This window comes from Thamnophis sirtalis, unplaced genomic scaffold, assembly GCF_051295495.1.
Source record: "Thamnophis sirtalis isolate CommonGarterSnake01/CBP01778 unplaced genomic scaffold, rThaSir2_p1.2 scaffold_8, whole genome shotgun sequence".
NCBI classification, from domain to species: domain Eukaryota; kingdom Metazoa; phylum Chordata; class Lepidosauria; order Squamata; family Natricidae; genus Thamnophis; species Thamnophis sirtalis.
In genome coordinates, this window is record NW_028261388.1 from 4026682 (window position 1) to 4048227 (window position 21546).

Consider the following 21546-nt stretch of genomic DNA (forward strand, 5'->3'; position numbering starts at 1 on the left):
ACTTTGCCTGTCAGAAGGTCGCAAAATGGGATCCACATGATCCCCAGGGACACATGGTAACTGTCATAAAGGAGGAGGAGGAGGAGGAGGAGGACTGTGGGGTCCTTGATTCTCTCTGAGCTTAGTTGTTTCCTTGCAGTTGTTTCATTACCCCAGTGTTTTTCAACCTTGGCAACTTGAAGATGTCCGGACTTCAACTCCCAGAATTCCCCAGCCAGCATTCGCTGGCTGGGGAATTCTGGGAGTTGAAGTCCGGACATCTTCAAGTTGCCAAGGTTGAAAAACACTGCATTACCCAACTAGGGGACATCATCAGTGCTGGAAGGAGGGAGGGGGGCTTGCAGGAAGAAGAGGAGGAGGACAAGGACTAGGACCATGGGGTCCTTGGTGCTCTCTGTGCTTGCTGTTCTATTGCAGGCGTTTCATTGTCGAACTAGGGAACAACATCAGTGCTAGAAGGGAGTGGGGTTTATGGAGAGGAGGAGGAAGAGGGAGAGGAGGAGGACTGCGAAGAATAAAACCAGAAAGTCCAGTTGCCTCTTGACAAAAAAACGCCTCTGGGACAACCATGACCTGGATGATGGAGAATCTCCATAGCAATAGCACGTAGACTTAATATAGAGCCGAGGTGGCGCAGTGGTTAGGGTGCAGTACTGCAGCCACTTCAGCTGACTGCTAGTTCTGCAGTTCGGCGGTTCAAATCTCACCGGCTCAGGGTTGACTCAGCCTTCCATCCTTCCGAGGTGGGTAAAATGAGGACCCGGATTATTGGGAGCAATATGCCGACTCTGTAAACTGCTTAGAGAGGGCTGAAAGCCCTATGAAGCGGTATATAAGTCTAACTGCTATTGCTAACTCCTATTGCTATTCTCTCTTCTTCTGTTTCTCTTTCTCTCTCTCTCTCTATTTAGTTACCTTTCTATTACTTATACGTCTTTATCTAACCATCCATCCACCCACCCAATTTCATCCATCCATCCATCCATCCATTCACCTTTATCCACCTAACCTCTCTCTCTCTCTCTCTTTTTCACCTAACTTCTTTCTGTCCAGCCACCATCTCTGAAAATGGGCAGTACCTAAATCTGATAAATAAATAAATAATTTCATCCAACCTTCATCAACTAACCTTTACCTAACTCTCCATATCATCATATCATAGTGCTTTTACAGCCCTCTCTAGGCGGTTTACAGGGTCAGCCTCTTGCCCCCCAAATTTGGGGTTCAGAAAAAGGCAGGTTCAGAAATCGAAGAGATGCAAATTGCTTCAAGCTTTAAAAGCCAGAGTTCAGGATTTCAGGCATCACCTGAAAATATTCTTATTAAGACCCAGTAGAGAATCAGCTCATCTTTCCTCTTTTTTTCTTTTTTTCATGCACATTCTCTCCCCAGATCAACCTACAGTTCACCAAGATCTCTATCTCCAGGCGAATACTCTGCACCCAATTGCCAGCTGTTAACATTCCTCATCTAATCCTTTTTTGCAAGATGTCCAGAGGTGATGGCCGCCCTTCCCCGCAACCTAATAGAAAATTGCACTGTCAGGACTTATTAAGGAGAAAAGGAAGGAAAGGGCTTGGGTGTTTTGCTCTCCTCTCCTCTCTCCCCGTGAGTAAAATACAAAGCGAGTTGCTAAACTCAGGGTTGCTGAATTCAGGCGGGGCTGCTCCTTATCCTTGAGGTTCTTGGAAGAATTTAGGATTCCTAACCCACCCATCTGTCATGATTAGCGCGGATTTTGAGAAACGCTGGCATGTATTTTCTTTGGAGACTGGGTTGCAAGTTGGCTAAGAATAAAACGGTGGAGGAGAGAGAGAAAGTCATCCTTGGGAAAAGATAGGCCTATTTTCAAATATTACTAAAGCCTTAATTCTCACTTAAGTCCAGCCTGGCCAAATAAAAATTCCCACCACTACAGTCACGGTCTGCTCTGATTACTAGAATACAAATGATTTCACCTATTAATTTTTCCTCCGTAAGAAGCCGGTATTGTGTTTTTCTTCCAGTTTTATTATAAAACGCAAAATACCACAGACTGGGTTTGCCCATCCCCATCAAACCGTGGTTTGTTTAACTATAAGTATTGAATGAACTATAGCTACCTAGGTTCATACACTGGTCTAAACCAGTGTTTCTCAACCTTGGCAACTTGAAGATGTCCGGACTTCAACTCCCAGAATTCCCCAGCCAGCATTCGCTGGCTGGGGAATTCTGGGAGTTGAAGTCCAGACATCTTCAAGTTGCCAAGGTTGAGAAACGCTAGTCTAAACCATCATGTAGCTTCATTCTGGTATCTTACTGGGAGAGAATGAAGCTTCGTGCTGGTGTCCCCAAAGCTATGGTTAACACGGGGCCACGTTTTAATAAGACATTAAAGGGATTTGGGGAACAAGCATTGATTGATGGCTGTCAGGCAGGAAAATAGAACTTCCATATTCCCCGATTAGGAAAAATCTCCTTGGATAGGAAATCATCACCTTCAGTCTTTCTGGAGGAATCTAACAGGCCATTGTTGGAAGGAATCTCCATTCGGTTCAGATCCACTGGAAACATGGAGGCTGATAGAAAAGAGGGTTTAATGGTGAAGCAGAAGCACATGGGTCGTTCCGGGCGGCTGACCACATGGTGGAGAAAGAAGGGTATTTATACCCTCCCTTGGCCCTTGAGCTTCCTGTTCCTGTGCAATAGCCTGCATTCTAGTGGCTGTGGTCAGACTCCCATGGGGCCATGTAGAGGTCATGTTTGTCTGAGATAAGTTTGGTTGAAGTTTGCCGGATGATGCATTGTCCTTAGGAGATTTTGCAATGCAGTGAACTCTGCTGTTAGATAATCCTATTATGTCCCAGAGGGTCATGTTTTAATCCCATCACCCTGGAGCTGGAGGTCTTTTGTCTGGTAGGTAGGCTGGCCCAGTCCTTCTCAATGGGCACCAAATGGGCTGGGGCCAGGGAGCTGGTTTCTGTCTTTAAAAACTTTTTTTCTCCTTTAGGGAAATATAATTTTTCCCTTTTTTAAATAGTTCTCAAAATATTTCATTCTTCTAGGAGGGGGTGACTTCCCTCACAAGCCACATTAAGTAAAACTTTGCACTGGATCAAACACATCTATTGCTTTGGTGGTTGTTATATTTTTGATTGATTAGCTTTATTAACAAATAAGCAACCTTTTAAGACAAATGAAGGCGAACATACCTGTCTCGGGACAATGTTGCAGGATCCAAACTGGGTCGGCCCAGTTAACGCAGATTGAATCCTGCAGCCTTCTAGAAAGCCCAATTTACATGCAAAATGTTCTACCTGCTTTTGATTACGACGACAGAACCTCGGGTATTTTGAGAATTTAAGAATTTCGCTTCCAACGGGTATTTTTAAGAAGTTTGGGATTCAGATGTCTGAAGTAGAGGATTCTATCCTAACTTCTTGCAAGGCAATAGTGACATCTGCTGGTTTGTCTCCCACAAAGGAATTTGATTTACCAAATGCCAAGCAAACTCAACTGAAGTTTTGGAAAGTTTTATTACTATCCTTTATTTGTGAAACATATGTGGCCGCCTATCTTACTTGTCGAGCAACTCTGGGTTACGAACAACATAAAAACAAAGGTACACAACATTCAAATTATTATTTTAAGGATATTTGCGAGGTTGGGAAGCAGATCTGCACAAACTTTGAAACTCTTAAGCATTTTCAACAGCTCAGCTGGAGACCCAGCAGAAACTCTTTACAGTAGTTCATTAAGGGCACTCCCACGTACAGGAAATGCAGTCCTTAAGTTACGACCACGACTGAGCCCAAATTTTAGGTTGCTAAACAAGGTAGTTTAGGGAGTTTTGCTAAGTGAGTTTTGCCCCATTTTACGACCTTTCTGGCCACAGCGATTCAGTGAAGCAGCGCAGTTGTTACGTCAGTCACACGGTTGTTAAGTGAAGCTGGCTTCCCCACTGACTTTCTCAGGTCGTAAAAGGAAATCACCCGACCCCCTGGGGCCCTGCAACCGTCATAAACATGAACTGTTTATGTCAAGCATCTGAATTTTGATTACATGACTACGGAGTTGCAGCAACAATCGTTAAGTGCGAAAAGCAGTCGTAAGTCACTTTTTTCAACGTCGTTAACATTCAACGGTTGTTAAACAAACGGTTGTAAATCAAGGACTACATGATGCAACTAGTTTAATGAGGGTGGTTGTCTGGGCTAATTAATTGCTGGTCAGAGGGAAGCTGCTTGGAAAGGCAACATGACACTATTGCCACTATGCTGGCTTCTCATCGTGAAAAGATACAACAACAATGCTTTGCTGTCATGCTTACACAACGATCAGAAACTGCTTCTGCACATACCCAGGAGCAGAGTTTAGAACCATTTATTTTCGTTTTCCACCTTTGCATTAATCTTTTATCTTTTTTAATGTAATCTACCGTATTTTTCGGAGTATAAGACGCACCAAGGTTTTGAAGAGGCAAAACCTCTTTAAAAAAAACCTTTAAAAAAATGCTTTTGCACTCTGCAAACCTGCTAAAAAAGGCCAATTTTTCACAAAAACTGGCCCTTTTTTTTTCAAAAGAAAGGGGATGGATAGCCCTTAGGAGGCTTGTACAGTGTTCCTGGGGGGGGGGGGAACTGAGCAAAAACGGGTCCGTTTTACGTCAAAAAAAGGGGCATTAGGAAGCTTATAGAGTGCTCCTGGGGGCTGGGTGCGGCAAAATTGAGCAAAAAACGGCCTGTTTTTTGCTCATTTTGGCCCTCCCCAGCCCCCAGGAGCTCTCTGAAAGCCTCTTACAAGCTATGCACGGCCATTTTTGCAAAGGAGCAGGGCTTTCAGGAGGCAAAAAATGCTGTATTCAGTGTGTAAGATGCACCCAGTATCTATATAAAAATGTGTGTGTGGTGTGTGGTGTGGTGTGTGTGTGTGTGTGTGTGTGTTCCAGCATAACTCTGGAACGCCTTGAGCATTTTCAACCAAATCTGGTACACAGGAGACTTACTCTCTGAAAACAAATACTGTGTGGGTAAGACACATCTAAAACCTCTTGGGAGGTTTTTTTTGTTAAGATACAGCCTGTTGTGCCTTAGAATGGCTTCTACCGTATTGCCGTAAAATGACTTCTACTGTGCAGCACAGTGGAGTTGCCATGGTAACGGCTTCACAGTACTCCACAAGGGGGCTCTCCTCTGGTTAAGGGGGAAAATCCAACATTAGAAATTATGTTTGGTCCAGGATTATTTTTGAGGACAAATGTATGGATTAGGATAAATAAATACCCGGGCAATGGGTTATCAGCCAGCGCATAATAAAAATATTATAAAAGAGGAACCGCTCACAAGAACACTCCTCTCACGAAGAATGACATTTCGACTCCTTCCACTGAGGGTAAAAGAAACAAACTTTCAGCAAGTCGACATCAAGGTGACCTTGAGGTTAAACATACTCATTATGCAAGGACCTTAGGACTATCACTAAATGCATGACTTGGAAAAACATCCTTGGAAATTATGTTATTTTTCAGTTCAGCTGCTTCTTAACCGGAAGCCAGGAATTACCTTAGCAAAGAGAAGACATCATATGAGTTACGCACACAATTTGGATCCACTTGCAGATTCTTTTGGATTTCTGGGACACCCTTAAAGACAAACAAGACCGTGCATTAACATTTTTTGTTTTGGTAACACTCGAATTAAAGTCTATCTTCCTAATTTAAAAACTCTACTCGCACGTTTTGTTCGCACATGGCGTTTACAGCCTACCTTTTATACGGGATATGCGTGTTTAAAAATCTTTATCCCCAAGCTACTCTTCATCATTGTCTTTTAATGATCCCGTAATCCCTTGTGGGGTGGAGTCTAGGCAACTGAATGGAGCTGAGTGTTTACTGGCCGGATGCTCGTCCTGTCGCCAGTGCGGAGTTTTATTCAGCAGATAATATTCTCATTGTGCCCATAGAGAGAGAGAAATATCTGCCTCTACCTAGGATCGAACTCACAGCCTCCTGATTGTGAGGCAAGAGCGCCACCTCTAGGCCACCGCACCACTCCCCAAGCTATTCATTCTTATTTATTTATTAATTAGATTTTTGACCCAACTTATTTCTTATCAATACCTCAAGGCAATGAACACACCACACATACCGAAGACTCCTTCTTCTCTTACGACAACCCTGTGTGGTGGGTTAGGCTGAGAGAGTGTGACTGACCTAAATGTCCCTCCTGCCTGAAGTGCGACTAGAACTCACGGTCTCCTGGTCTCTAAGCCAAGACCTTTAACCACTAGGCCAAACTTGCCCCCTTATGTTTCACCGGACAGTTAATTCGATTTTTAATGAAATGGGGAAAAAAATATTCCGGAAAGCTAATGCGCTACGCGGGGCGACGATTTTAAGAAGTTACGGACGCAGCGGGCGTAAGCTTACCTTTCGCTCGTACAAGGCTCCATAATAGCCATCATTCAGCCCAAAAATGATTTCATTCGGGCTACGAGCATGTATCTGTTAAGTAAAACCAGTGTCACAGATTCAGTCAGCTTACTTTAAAGCCATTGTTTTAGTTCTTTTAGCACCCAGAGTGGCATTCTTTGTAGGGATCATTTGTTTTGTGGCATCCTTCTGTTATTCAGGTTCACCACTGACCCTATAGAGGGGAAAGGAAGAAGCTGAAACTTGATCCCTTGAGTGGATTCATTTTCTGGGCCACAACGAACATCATCAGAGAGCTTAAAAACGGACACATAATCACACATAGCCTTCGCTTTCAGGGGCCTTGGCCACCCCACAAAATGCACAATAAATCTGCTAAACCTTCAGTATTTATAGTCTACTGAAGCACGCCCAAAGCTAAACATCTGGAATTCACTGGAGGCATCTTACCGTGTTTCCCCAAAAATACGACCTGTCCTGAAACTAACGCCTTGCCACATTTTTCGCGTGGACAAAAATATAAGCCCACCCCAAAATTAAGCCCCCTTGACAACCCCCCCCCACCGGCCAGGCAGAGCACCGCTCACCGACCTAGCGTTATCCCGAAGGCGCCAAGTCGCAGGAGCCAGGGGGGGAAAGGCGCTCACGTTGCTTGCCGCCTTGGGGATACCGCTAGGTTGGGGAGTGGTGTTCTGCCTGGCCGGAGGAGGGAGTTGCCAGGCGGCTGCTCCCTTGCGAACTGGCTCCTGAAGAGCCGGGCACAGCCTCAGGGGCGAAGCAGCCATGAGGTGACTATGGTCACGAGCAGCCTCCCCCCTCTCCAGCCGGGCAGAACGCCATTCACTGACCTAAGGGGTATCCCTAGGGCGCCAAGGCACGTGGTGCTCTGCCCGCTCCCCAGCTTGGCACATTTGGGATACCCCCCCTAGGTCAGTGCATGGAGCTCTGCCCGGCTGGAGAGGGGGGGTGGTGTTGCTCGAGAGCCTGTTCCATCCCCGCCGTGCTCCGAGCATAACTTCTTCTCCGGCTTCCAAACTCCAAAACTCGGCTGCAGAGACTTCCAGCAGCGGCCGCTCTAGGAGTGCGCTCTGTGGTTGTGGGCTGGCTTCTGGAACTCTCTCTGTCCGCCAGCCGGCCCACAACCATCGATACCTAGGGGGTATCCCAAATGTGCCAAGCCGCGGGAGCTGGGAACCCTAATGCTGGACGGTCTCATGGTCATCTAAGTAAAGTATATTTCATAAATTGGAAATTAATGGTAGTGGCAATTGAAGTTCAGTAACAAGTCAATTATGCAAATAAACAGGAAGATCATAGGCAGGCAAAGCAGCGGGATTGACATTTGACTTCCTGCTGGCTTCCCCACCGACTTTGCTTGTGGGAAATTGGCAGGGAGTGTTGAAATTGTGGCTACAGGGACGGCTCCAATAGCCACAATTTTGCACATAGAAATGACCTGAACATCGTGGAAATTTCAATTCCACAGGACTAATGAGTCCTGGATTCTTTTATGCATTTTTAAAATTAATTGTTTAAATTAATGAATTTTAGGCAGCTTGATTTTTAAATTAATGAATTTTAGGTTATCTTGATTCAAATATTGTTGTGGTATAATATATGGTTTGAGCTACCTTGATGGTACAAGCAGATAAACACAGTAAGAGTTTTAGTAATATATAGAAGATTCCTATTAAGCTGCCAATATTTTGTCCAGCATCTGCTAACTTTATTATCTTGCACCAACAGTCCTTTTCAAAAGGCAATCGGACTTTCTTAGTTTTTTTTCCCCTTGAAAATGTTTCGCTTCTCATCCAAGAAGCTTCTTCAGTTCTTCACTTCAGAAATTTCTTGGATGAGAAGTGAAACGTTTCCAAGGAAAAAAACAACCATTAAGAAAGTCCGGTTGCCTTTTGAAAAGGATCTTTGGGACCACCATAACCTGAATGATTGAGCATCTTCACTTATCTCTTGCAATAATTCTTTGCTATTCCATCAACAGATATTTGCTGTAAATATTCTTAAATAGCCAATCCAAGTTGAAACAGTATACTTTTCTTTTACCTGCTGGCCCAAATATTTGAGTCCATCTAGAGTGACTTTCCACTCAATCAGTAGCTGATAGGTATCATTCTTGCCACCCCATATCCTCACCACAAAACAGGATACAGACGTATCAAGGCGATCGGGCATTAGACCAAAATCAAGGCTGCGCCATGTTGGATTCTGTTCATGTGGAAATAAGGGGAAATCCACTGTAAATATTCCAGATTGTTTTCCCAAACAGAGATTAGTATATCAGTAGTCCTCAACATTAAGACCGGAATTGAAATCCGGAATTAGAGCCCTAAGTCGTGTGTGGTCATTAAGCGTATCACCATGTGGCCACGCCCAATAGTACCAATTTTGCTACCGTGTTGCAGCAGTCATTAAATGGGTCCATTTAATGGTTCAAAATCAGCAAAAAAAGGCTGAAAATTGCATTCCCACAATCCCATTCAGACGGGATGCTGAAAACAGCTGTTGAAATGAGCCGGGTTGCTAAGCATCCCAAATGCAATTACGTAACCGTCATTTTTAAGTTTTAACCATTTATGATTCTAAGCTGCCCAGAGTTGCCTTGAGGTTAAGACGGGTGGCCTGCAAATTTTATAAACAAACAAGTAATACATAAAATAACCCTGTGGGTGTGGGGGCGCATCAGAACTTCCAAAATAGGCTATTAAGTAGCTCTGGGGAGATCTGTTGTAACTCGGAATGGTGGCTAAGTGACCAGTTGTTAAACAAGGACAAACAAGGTGTGTTCAAAAAGGCTTCCAAAGAGGGTGGCTAAGTGAGTTGTTCAAAGTTCGTCCTGATGCGGCCAATTGCTCGGCCACATAATAGGTTTCCAAAGAACATTGAAGGGCAAGTAATCTGGATTCCCCCCCCCCCAAAAAAAATTAGACAATTGCAAAATCTGTTCCATTCATGGGAGAGTCAGCTGTTCAGGGTTGATGGGATTAGCTTCATCGGGAACGGACAACACAAGGTGCTACTTGGAACTGGGCCAGTCTAGTCCAGGGGTCGGCAAACTGCGGCTCTGGAGCCGCATGTGGCTCTTTCATCCCTCCCGGTCGCCAGTTGGCTCCACAATTGATAGAGCTTTCGGTTAGAACAGGTAGAGAAAAAAAAGGACGCCGTGCTAGGAGGAGACTCTATGGTGGGGGAACCGGACTTCCGGTCGGCTCCAGAATTAAACGGGGGGCTTCCGGTTAGGAGCTTTGTAGCTCTTTGAGTGTTTAAGGTTGCCGACCCCTACTCTAGGTCCTTGTCTAGCTGTTAGGATTCACCAGGGAGAGTCTATTAAGTCCAAAATACAGGTGTCTCTTCATCTGAATCCAAAGTGCAGCACAGCCCTAATGTGGACACAGGAGGTTCCCAACTTACAACTGCCCAAAGTTTATGTTGCTAAGCCAGAAATATGTTAAAACGAGTTTTGCCCCATTTAATGACTTTTCTTGGCCACGTTTGCCACATGAATCACTGCAGTTGCTAAATTAGTAACATGGCTCTTAAGTGGATCTAGTTTCTCCATTGACTTTGCTGGTCGGAAGGTCGCAAAAGGGGATCATGTGACCCCGGGGCACTGCAACGGTCGTAAGTGTGAAAAACAGTCATCATTTTTTCAGTGCCGTCGTAACTTCGAACGGTCACTAAGTGAACATGTTGTAAATCGAGGACTACCTGCATATGTATCAGCTTTGGGAACTAGGAAGATTACCTGTATTGGAAAGACTTTTTCCAAAGGGACAGATTTCAACCTTTTGGGAGCTCTGCTTAATTACAAATTGTCATTAAAACCTTCACTAACAATTGATAGATCAGCTATGACCTTATCTCAGGGGTCCTCAAACTACAGCCCGCAGAAGCCATTAATCTAATTCTAATTAATTAGAATAGAACAGAATAACAGAGTTGGAAGGGACCTTGGGGGTCTTTTAATCTAACCCCCTGCTTAGGCATGAAACCCTACATCCCTTCAGACAAATTGTTATCCAATCTCTTCTTAAAAGCTTTCAATGTCACAACTTCTGGAGGCAAGCTGTTCCACTGGTTAATTGTCCTCGCTGTCAGGAAATGTCTCCTCAGTTCTAGGTTGCTTCTCTTCTTGCTTAGTTTCCATCCATTGCTTCTTGTCCTGCCCTCAGGTGTTTTGGAGACTAGCTTGACCCCCCTCTTCTCTGTGGCAGCCCCTCAAATACTGGAAGACTGCTATCCTGTCTTCCCTGGTCCTTCTCTTCACTAGACTAGCCATGCCCAGTTCCAGCAACCGTACATTCATACATTTTAGCCTCCAGTCCCCTAATCCTCTTTGTTGCTCTTCTCTGCACTCTTTCTAGAATCTCAACATCTTTTTTACATTGTGGTAACCAAAGCTGGATGCAATATTCCAAGTGTGGCCTTATAAAGTGGGATTAACAATTTGAAGGAAAAAATTAAAAGGAAAATCTTAGTAAAGATAATAACTGTTCACTTACCAATGAATTCTTTATGACTTCACTCTTATAAAATTCTATTAAGAAAAAAGAAAAGAAATTAAAAGGAAGTTAGGGATCACATTGCACAGATTCCCAAGGCTATCCAGCCGGGAGAGCAAAACAGCAAATGATAATTAAAATCAACTGGAAGCCCTAGAGATGGCAGGATATGCAAACAATTATTGTCATAAAGTATTATCCTTGGATTACATGGAAACCAAGCCTGTGAGAACCCATACCCATTGAACTCTTGTTATCAGAAAAGCCAGCTTTCTTTGATCCAAGTATATATAAACATGGCTGTCTCCTTGATTTGTGGGTGTGGGTGTTCCAGCATAACTCTGGAACGCCTGGAGCAATTTCAACCAAACTTGGTGCAGAGATGACTTACTCTCTGGAAAAAAATACTCCGGGGGTAAGACACCCCTAATATCCCTTGGGGTGTGTGTTCTGTTAAGATGCAACCTGTTGTGCCTTAAAATGGCTTCTACTGTACAGCATGGTGGAATTGGGCATCCCTCCTGAGCTCTGTTCGCTGGCAGAGGGTTTCAGAAAGTCGTTGCAACCAAAAACGGAGCTTGGGAGCCTGTTTTCGCAGGCACTCAGGCCGCCACAGGTGCCCCCAACACGAGTGACATTGAACTGGCCGCTCCCACCCTGGCCACACCCACCCCAGCCCTTTGAGGTCAAAAACCACCCTGATGCGCCCCTCAATGAGTTTGACACCCCTGCTTTAGACAAACTGAGGAGATGGTGATGTAAATCAATGATAGAAACAGACATCTCTTTACCTTTACATATATTTATGTTGTCGCACAAGTGAAGCGTGAAATAGGTATCCAGGAGGCGATAACCGTTCCTATTGACAATATTCCGGGCTGCGATGTTACGCAAATGACGGAGGCGACGCTGGAAAAGAAAACGTTAACAAATATTAAGCAGTGTTCGCTATTTGACAAATGCTATATTGTTTAACATGGAACGCTGGGTAAGAATTGCTCATGTTTGTTTTGAGGTATTTTTATTCTTTATAAAGCTTTGTTCTCAAGGGCCCAGCCTCCTATTGTCTCTCTGACACAGCCTTTCAAATAAAAATCCTGCGTGTGTTCCTTAAGCACCCAGATGTAGAAAGCAAAATAAATTCTCTCGTTATGTGTAGCTTCAGTTAAAAATGTACAGAGTCCTCCTATACTCCTTGCAAACAGCTGGTCATTTGCATTTTTTTTAAGAGAGTCGCTGAGGCCACTTGGAGGTTTGTCTCAAGGTCACCTGAGTGGTTTCAAATGGGTGTGGAACTGCTGAAACATCCTGCAGAAAGCACAGCTCCAAAACACAATCTTTTCAGGAGCCCCAAGAAGGCTCCACACCTATTTGCACCACTCGGGTGATCCTGAGGACACAGATAATCCTCCAAGTGGCCTCAACGACCCTCTAAAAGGATTCAAATGACCAGCTGCCTGCAAGGAGAATCAATCCTCAATTCTCCCACCATCCAGTCAGAGCTGAAGAAGCTTCTTGGGTGAGAAGCGAAACGTCTTCAAAAGGACAAAGCAAGAAAGTTCATTTCCCTCCTGAAAAAAAGCACCAGAAAGGGGATGAGGAGGGAAAGGAAGAAAGGGTAAAGCAGAGAAAGTTCCGGTTGCCTCCTGAAAAAAAAACGCCTTTGGGACATTGAAAAACAGAAATGTTTCAGCAGAAAGCAAGCAGTACGTAGGAGTATTTCACCAATTTCGGCAACCTCCTGCAACTTCTTCTGTTAAACACACTTACAAACAAACCACACTATGACCAGTGCCAATTAAAATTATCTCTTCCTATCCACTTCATTCTGAACGAGAAAATCACATTACGATCTCAACGGCTATTAACTATCAACATGGTTTAAACCCATTAACAAGAACTACAAAACAGCATTCCAGGAAGAAAGCAAGAGATAAAAACCATCTGGAGAAAGACATTCAGTTTTCCTAAACTATTCAAAGACTGTTTTTCTCTTTTTTTTTAAAGAAAAGTTGAGCTTATAAACTAGAATGCTTGGCTTCCTACTTTTCAATGGACAGCAATAACTCTTTCAGCAACTTAGTGTTAGAGGAAATTTCAATTCCCCTTGACTACTTCTACATTTTACACATAATTTGTTTTACTCAATTTGCAACACAAGTTGCAAGTAGCCATCTATACGGAAAGAAGCATGGAATTCTTTACCACGTCATCGGGTTTTCTTTTTCATTAATGAGTCACATTTGGTAAGAAATACGATGGTAGATAAATAAACAAACCTAAGGATTTACAACTTTCCATTTATTCTTTTATTAAAAGTATTAAATGAGAGTATACAAAAAAAAAAAGCAGGCCTTTTCCAAATACACATCATTCTCTACATAAAAACTTGAATATGTCACTACCAAAAGGAAAACATTAATAGGTAATTATTCTGTCTTGTTTTAATAAATCTTATTAATTTCCGAGCTGTAGGGGCGCCAAATGCAGTATTGCAGGCGTAACTCTGCCCACTGCCAGATCCTGACTGGCTCAAGGTTGACTTCCATCCTTCCGAGGTCAGTAAAATGAGGACGCAGATTGTGGGGGGCAAGATGATGACTTTGTAAACTGCTTAGAGAGGACTGGAAAGCGGTATATAAGTCGGCTATTGCTGTGGCTAATATCCTTTCATTGGAAACTTGAGTCAATAGAGAATCATATCCTCTTTTTCTTCCAGGGAACTCTTCTTCTCACGAAGGAAAGAAAATAATAAGAGGCTGCTTTGAAACTCTTCCCTTACCATTTCCTGGCATATCAAATTTCCTTTTTCCCCATATCAGTTTACAGGGCCAGAGCAGGGCACTGACAGGCTCATGTGCCAGTCAAACACTGCAGCAAGAATTCTGTTGTACCCATCTTCCTGAACATTTACAAAAATCAATTGGACCACTGTGGCAAGATCTCCGTGGGGCTGCCCTTGAAGAGCATTTTCTGCTGCTCCAGAACACAGTAGGTTCCAGTAGGTACAAGCATTTCCTGATGCACTGAGCAGCATCATGCTTTGAGAATTGCCCTAGCTACCAATTGGGTGTGATTCAAAGTTCTGCTTGTGAAAGCCCTTCATAGAACGCAGGGCCTGGATATCTGCCTTCCGGATAACATCAAATAAGGTGGGTTCCATCTGTGTCCCCCAATTCAGGGACTGCATCTTTAGGGGCCATGGACAGACAGCAATAGCCCTTGAGACTTGTATACCGGTTCACAGTCCTTTTCAGCCCCCTCTAAATGGTTTACAATGTCATCCTCTTGCCCCCAACAAACGGGGGATCCTCATTTTAACCACCTTGGAAGGATGGAAGGCCGAGTCAAGCTTAGCTGGTCAGGATCGAACTGTTGACAGTCAGTGCCTTTTCAATCACCGCTTCCTCCTAGTCTAGAAGTTGAGTCATGGCCACTGGACTCTTTTCCTTGTTGGTTTCAAACGTTTCGCTGCTTATCCAAGTAGCTTCTTCAGTTGTTTGGGGGAAGCATTTTCCTGGACATCTTCTCCTCTCTCTTAGGAAGTCAGAGCTGGTTGTTCCAAAAGCTCTCAGGAGCTGGAATAGGTTGGCTTCTCTAAGTTGCCTGATGTTTGGTTGGGTGGTTGCGTGTTCCTAGCCCTATATATGTGACTTCCTAAATTACATGGATTGTTACTTTTTTGTGTTTGTGTTCTTCTTGTACTTGTACTTGTACTTGACGCCTCTTCACCCATCGTGGGTATAGGCGACTTCCATGGAAATTTGACGCCACTGTTTTCGGTAGCAATGTTTGCACATTGAGGCAACCGATATTGTTTAGCCCTAAAAAGGACTGATTGGAATGGATACGGCGATCCATGGAAGCTGTTTCGGCTGGATATACCCAAGGGAGAGCCAGTCCCAAGGGTCGACAGAGCCCGATTGGTGGGAACGGGGGGCACCACGTGAAGGCCGGGTTGTCGTTTGATAGCTGAGAGGCTTTGCAATAAGCGTTGCAATGTATTTTGCGCATCAGCTATCCTGATGTGTTCTTCTGGGGATACAGAAGTAGGGGAATATATGACATTCAGAGCTGATTGTGATTTAAATGGTTTATAAGCCCTGGAAACTCTTGAATAAATACATGTATATTCTGGATCTTAAATAAGACACCTCAAAATGCCAAAAGTACCTAAAAACCCTTCCCTAGGCTTCATTCATTACCAAATTTTGTTAAGATTCATTTAATTTTTTACATGACACTTTTAAAGTATGTTTTAGTATTTTTGTATTGCTTTTCATTTCTGTAAGCCATTTAGAGTCCTCATTTGAGATACATAGCCCCTTATCTCAAATGCATGAATTTGAGTGGCTATACAAATCAAACTTTAAAAAAATAACTACATTGGAAGCTAACATATTACAAAATTAATATTGCCCTCATAGTATTTTCTAGAGCAGTGATAACTAACCTTTGTCCTCACGTGCCGAAAGGGACAGCGTATTCACATGTGCCCATACCCATAATGCAATGCAGGCATGACACACACACACACACACACACACACCGCCCCACCCTACCCCGCACATGCACGCACAACCCTTCCGCACCCCCCATTTTGGGCCTAGCAGGCCTCCCTGAAGCCTCCTGGGACCAAAAATGGGGCATGGGGGCGCCCCCACACTCCCCCCACCCACTCACGGACAAACCCCCCCCGCCCCCGCACATGCGCGGCAGAGACCCAAAAATCACCTTGCCAGCGGGAGGCGCGCGTGCATGCGCAGTGGAGCTGAGCTGGGGCAACAGCCCACGTGCCCGCAGAAAGGGCTCCACGTGCCATTTATGGAACGCGTGCCATAGGTCCACCATGACAGTTCTAGAGTGTTTTCGGGTTCTTACGGTGCCTCAGGAATCTCCAGGGCACTGCAAGAATGGAGACTCCAGCTTTTGGGGGAGATTTGGCCACCTGTTTCAAAAAATAAGCTGCAGTAATAAAGAATTTCTGAGAGGCTACGGCAGCCACAGGTAGTTGCGTGAATAAAATCTGGAGAAATCTTTGCTGTACCTAAAACACAGCGGATAGCAATAGCAGTTAGACTTATATACCGCTTCATAGGGCTTTCAGCCCTCTCTAAGCGGTTTACAGAGTCAGCATATCGCCCCCACAGTCTGGGTCCTCATTTCACCCACCTCGGAAGGATGGAAGGCTGAGTCAACCTTGAGCCGGTGAGATTTGAACCGCTGAACTGCAGCTAACAGTCAGCTGAAGTGGCCTGCAGTACTGCACCCTAACCACTGCGCAGTAGAATTGAAATAACATCCCCATGAAAGAGGTGTTCCTTTATTTCTAAATAAAAATGCATCTGCTGACTGAACACCAACAAATCAGCAAAGCAACTTCAAAGAGATCAACTGATGGCAGTGTGACTACTCTCAACGTTAAGCTTACGTTGTTACTCAAATACTATTCAAAGGAATGTACTAAGAATATAGCTCTGTTCTACTCAGTAGCCTATTCACAGCCCAACGGGGATATAACTCCCATGGAGTATTAAGCTCATTAAGAACCTTACGAGTTGAAAAAGTTGCTCAGCGTAAAATTTTAATAGACAAGACTTGCACAGAACAAAGTGTAATAAACATTCGCTTTCAACACTTCGCTCTCTTTAAATTATTGTAACAGGTTTGTTTGTGCAATTGTTCTGCAGGGAAGGAAAAATGAAAAACCAAAGATATAACACAGTATAGCCATAGGAAAAAAGCCATCTTCCAGCATGCAAATTAAATTTCCCCCGTTAATAGAAACTTCTTCCGAAACAATACTGTGATTTAGTATAGTTCAATCACTCACACGCTCAACTATTTTGAACACTTAAGGAGATTAATGGAAATTAGCTTCGTTTCAGCAAATGCCGTTGGGCTCCTCCTACCATTCTCTGGACATTAGAAACACAACTACATCGCATTAATGCCAACAAGGTATAGCAAATGACAATTCCAATAATTAAGCATGAAGATGGAATCCATTATACCCAGAGGACATGGGTATGTTCTGCTAAAGACCACCCAAAGAATTTTTTATTTTTTATCCAAGTTTTTTAAATTGTCAAGGGTATATTATTCGAACAGCTATTCAAGAACAGAAACACGGGTCAAAGCTGTTGCAAATGAAGGCAATCTCGAATGAACTTGTGACTTGCACCTCAAATAATTAGTGAGGATAAAAACTAGAAACTACAGCATCCCTGAAAGAGAGATAAATTAAAAGAGAGAGAGAAGTAACCTACATTCCCAACTTGCAATTCAGTAGAAGTCATTTGTGCTGTCTGAGCTCGAGATTTGCCTGCAGGCATTTCATCACCTGAGCAGGTAACATCATCAGTGCTGGTGAGTGGTATATTTGCTCTCAGATTGCATAAAGTAGTTTTAAAGTAGTGGGAGTGTGGTTTTCCTCCCTGGTAGATCTTAAGTTTATCAAAACCATACCCCAACCAACCCTGGCAAGGCAAGCTACAGTATATGAACAGGCAGCAAACACCACACTCCCTAAACACTGATGATGTTAGTTACTCAGGTGATAAAATGCTTGCAAGCACAACCCCAAGCTTAGAGACTACATGGCTGCCACAAGCCTGAGCTAGGAAGATTCTCTTCTATTGGTATCAGTACAAATAAATGTGTAATTATCCAGCTATGTTATGTGAGAGTTGTCTCCACTTCACTAAACTTTACACACTTTACACAGAAATGATAATTTAGGTCAACTCTACAGTGGGGGCCTTTTGCAGGAGTTAAAACTCAAAAATCTCACCCTGCAAACGTAATGCCAAATTAATAACATGGGGCAAAGTAGAAGCCTATCTAGGCAACTTGACACTTTCTTTTCCTCTTGCTTATGTGGCTGTAACCTCAAGGAAAGGGATTATAGCAAATTTATTCAGCTACTTCAACCAGTATTATCTGCCCTGGGATTAGCTAAGAGAGTAAAATCTAAGAACAAGCTTACCCTTCCCAGCCCCCGTTTTGATTCAGAGTGCCAAGAAGTTATGAAATAATTGGCTGGGCACTTCAAATGTAATGAAGAATCAGCTTCACATTCCACCCGAAGAATTTCTCTTCTGAAAAATCTGCTAGGAATTAAGAAAACAGGACTTTTCCGGGACTTCTTGAAATGCTTATAAAGAACATGATCACAAGCTAAGAATGTTTGGTGCTTGATAGCTTCTTATCTAATCACCAGGTCCTTTTCACTCACTTTTCTTTTGCTAGAAAAAGTGTAAGAGGATCACTTCCAGGGGTGAAATTCAGCAGGTTCTGACAGACCCTGGAGAACCGGTAGCGGAAATTTTGAGTAGTTCAGAGAATTGGCATATGCCACCTCTGGCTGGCCCCAGAGTGGGAATGGAGATTTTGCAGTATCCTTCCCCTGCCATGCCCACCAAGCCACACCACACCCACCAAGTCACACCCAGAGAATCTGTAGTAAAAAAAAATTGAATTTCACCACCGATCACTTTAGAATATTATTAGCAATAAGAGGAGCTAAATTGGCTCTAGAGCTCAAAACAAATTGCTCCCAATTTCAAACTTGTCTAACAAGTCTTCTAAAGCCCAACTTTTGTTATAAACACCGTTTGGTATTGATTCCTTTCTCTGGAATTTCTTGTACCTTTTACTTTTCTGCTAATGGCCAGCGTGTAAAATAACTGCACCTCCCCATGTTGTGTTTCCGCATCGTTGTGCCTCTCCTCCACTCCCTTTGAAGGAAGAAATACCTTTTTTTTTAAATTTGGCTGCTTTACTTTGTTTTCTGGTGGATGTAAGGTTTGCAAAACACAGGGGTCTCTTTTGTTTTGCTCCCACACACCTGTTTCAAGGTTGCAGCTTTATTGGCAACTCCGCTGGGCTGATGATGATGAGAAGGCTCAAAGGGAGGAGAGGAAGACAGCGCAGGGGCCTGCAATTTTTCTACACAGCCTGCTCTTCCACACATTTATACTGCCGGTCTAGAAAAATGCACAATCTAAAATGTTCTATTAGCAGACTAATCATCCACGTTAGTGCACAGCCTTTGACTTACAACCACAATTGAGCCCGAAATCTCTGCTACTAAGCGAGACGGTTTATGGTTTATGGTTTATTATTTATAGGCCGCCCTTTTCCCTGAGGGGACTCAGGGCGGCTTACAATTTATGAGGAGGGGAATACAAGACAGTGAGACATAAAACAATACATAAGTAAAAGTAGAACACAACATTCATTCATCATTCGGGTGGGGTTAAGTGAATTTTGTCCCATTTTACAACCTTTCTCCCCACAGTCGTTAGGTGAATCACCAAAGTTGCTAAGTTAGTTAACACGGTTGTTAAAGGAATCTGGTTTCCCCGTTGACTTTGCTGATCAGAAAGTTGCAAAAGAGGATCACGTGATCCCAGGACACTGCAATTGTCATAACTATGAATCGGTTGCCAAGCATCTGAATTTTGATCACAGGAATGTTGCAATGGTCGTAAGTGTGAAAAATTGTCACACGTCACTGTTATAAGTCAAGGATTACCTGTCTAGCTAAGCAACTCTGTGATCCGTTGGGTCATCCTTTGGGAGAGAGACAGTGTAGTCTGACATTACCAGAATGGACACTAAATATTAGGCTGACTATATATATATATATATATATATAGATAGATAGATAGATAGATAGATAGATAGATAGATAGATAGATAGATAGATAGATAGATAGATAGATAGATAGATAGATAGATAGATAGATATAGATATAGATATAGATATAGATATAGATAGATACACACACATACATACACACATACACACACACACATACATACATACATACATATTTACACCAATGCTGGATCGTCATATGGTCACCCCAGAAGAGCATATATCATAAATAGAAAAATAATAATTGGCAAACAAACATCAGTAAGTTAATATTTACTTAAGGTAAATAGATAAACAGAATGACCACAGGTGGGCAAAAAAGCACTGAGAGCGGGTATAACTTCCCGCTGGCTTCCCCAGTGACTCTGCTTGTAGGAAGCCAGAACATTCAAAATCACAATCATGTGACTGCGGGGACACTGCGGTAGCCACTACTTTCAATTTCAATTGCACAGGAGTACAGGTAGTGCTTGACTATCTGTACTCCTGTGTGTTTAGTGACTGTCTGAAGCGACCATTTTTCATACTTACAATCATTACAGCATTCCCATGGTCACATGATGAAATTTTATTTTGCATTTTGATATTTTACACATTCTTTAAGTTAGCAAATTTTAGGGGTCTTTATTCAAAAATTGTTTGGGCGTAAGGTACTGTCTGAGATATCTTGGGAATATAAACAGACAAACCCAATGAAAATTTTAGTAGTTGTAGATAAAGAAGCATTGTACTATACTAAGCACTTATTTAACTGACTGAATCAATTCATAACGCATTCTGGCAGATGATCAGACACTCTGTTTTTTGACCATGCTCTTATATTACAATTTCTAGCAGAAAAAATATCATGCAAGCCAGGTCTTGTATTCCACACTGCCTCTACTGATTTCCAATCTGCATTCAAGCTCATCTCCAGAACAAAGCTGTAAGGGTAATGCAAAAATACTGCTTCTATAAGCGGTTCCACCACAAAACCGCGTTCGACTAAAGGGCGCTCGACGAAACCGCGTAGCTGACGTCATCACAGCGCGACAACAGCGCGGAGAAAAAAGCACGCTGTAAACGCTAAACCTAAAATTAACCCCTAAACCTAAACCTAACCCCCCTAAACCTAATCCTAAACCTAACCCTTAACCTAATCCTAACCCTTAACCTAACCCTAACCCTTAACCTAACCCTAACCCTTAACCTAACCCTAAACCTAACCCTAACCCTTAACCTAACCCTAAACCTAACCCTAACCCTTAACCTAACCCTAAACCTAACCCTAACCCTTAACCTAACCCTAAACCTAACCCTAAACCTAACCCTTACCTTAACTTGAATCGGCTTGCTTTCAAAGCGCTATTTAGTGCCCTTCTTTCTCCGCGCTCGCTGTTGTCGCCCTGTTGATGACGTCAGCGACGCAGTTTAATCGGGCGCGCTTTAGTCGAGCGCGGTTTTGTCGTGCCACGTCTATAAGCAGATGTAAGGCAAATACCAACAGGATTAAAATGAGCTTTTTTAGCCTCTTGTTCTGAGGAAACACCTGAAAGTAATTGTGCTAAAATCAAGATCCTAATTTCTACTTATCTCAGCTTAATAAATGCCTGGCGATTAAATGGTCAGACATTAGGCATGTTAAAATGTTTAAATGCTTGGAATACATTTTTCCATAGCTCTACCAAATGTAGACCACATAATTATTATACAGCTTACATGCACAATACTAGCAAGAGAAATGTAATCTCTCCCACTTGACCCAAAGGCAAAGCATACACAAGCAATATAATTATAGTTGGCTAAGGAAGTTATTAAAAATGATATTCTAGAATGTCAACAGATGTATAAATCAAATACCAACAACAGACACCGCTTTAGTGTGGCTCATCTTATCATTTTGAACGTTCATTATTTGATCAAAGAAAAGTAGTGGGAGGAGTAAGCAGAAGCAGCATGTATTTCAAAGGAATCTA

General features: G+C 43.0%; 1 protein-coding gene across 2 annotated transcripts in view; it reads right to left on the reverse strand.

Moving 5' to 3' along the window:
• UVRAG (UV radiation resistance associated) overlaps positions 1–21546 on the reverse strand; it is an 84368-nt gene that overhangs the window by 59957 nt on the left and 2865 nt on the right. Inside the window, exons 2-6 of one of the 2 annotated variants that reach the window (XM_087720985.1) lie at positions 11718–11835; positions 10927–10961; positions 8561–8632; positions 6407–6481; positions 5541–5620 (exon numbers count right to left, since the gene is read on the reverse strand). In XM_087720985.1, coding sequence (XP_087577111.1) covers positions 5541–5620; positions 6407–6481; positions 8561–8632; positions 10927–10961; positions 11718–11835 — 380 coding nt within the window. Of the gene's footprint in view, positions 1–5540; positions 5621–6406; positions 6482–8470; positions 8633–10926; positions 10962–11717; positions 11836–21546 lie in introns of both variants that reach the window. The other variant, XM_087720984.1, reaches the window with a different exon arrangement.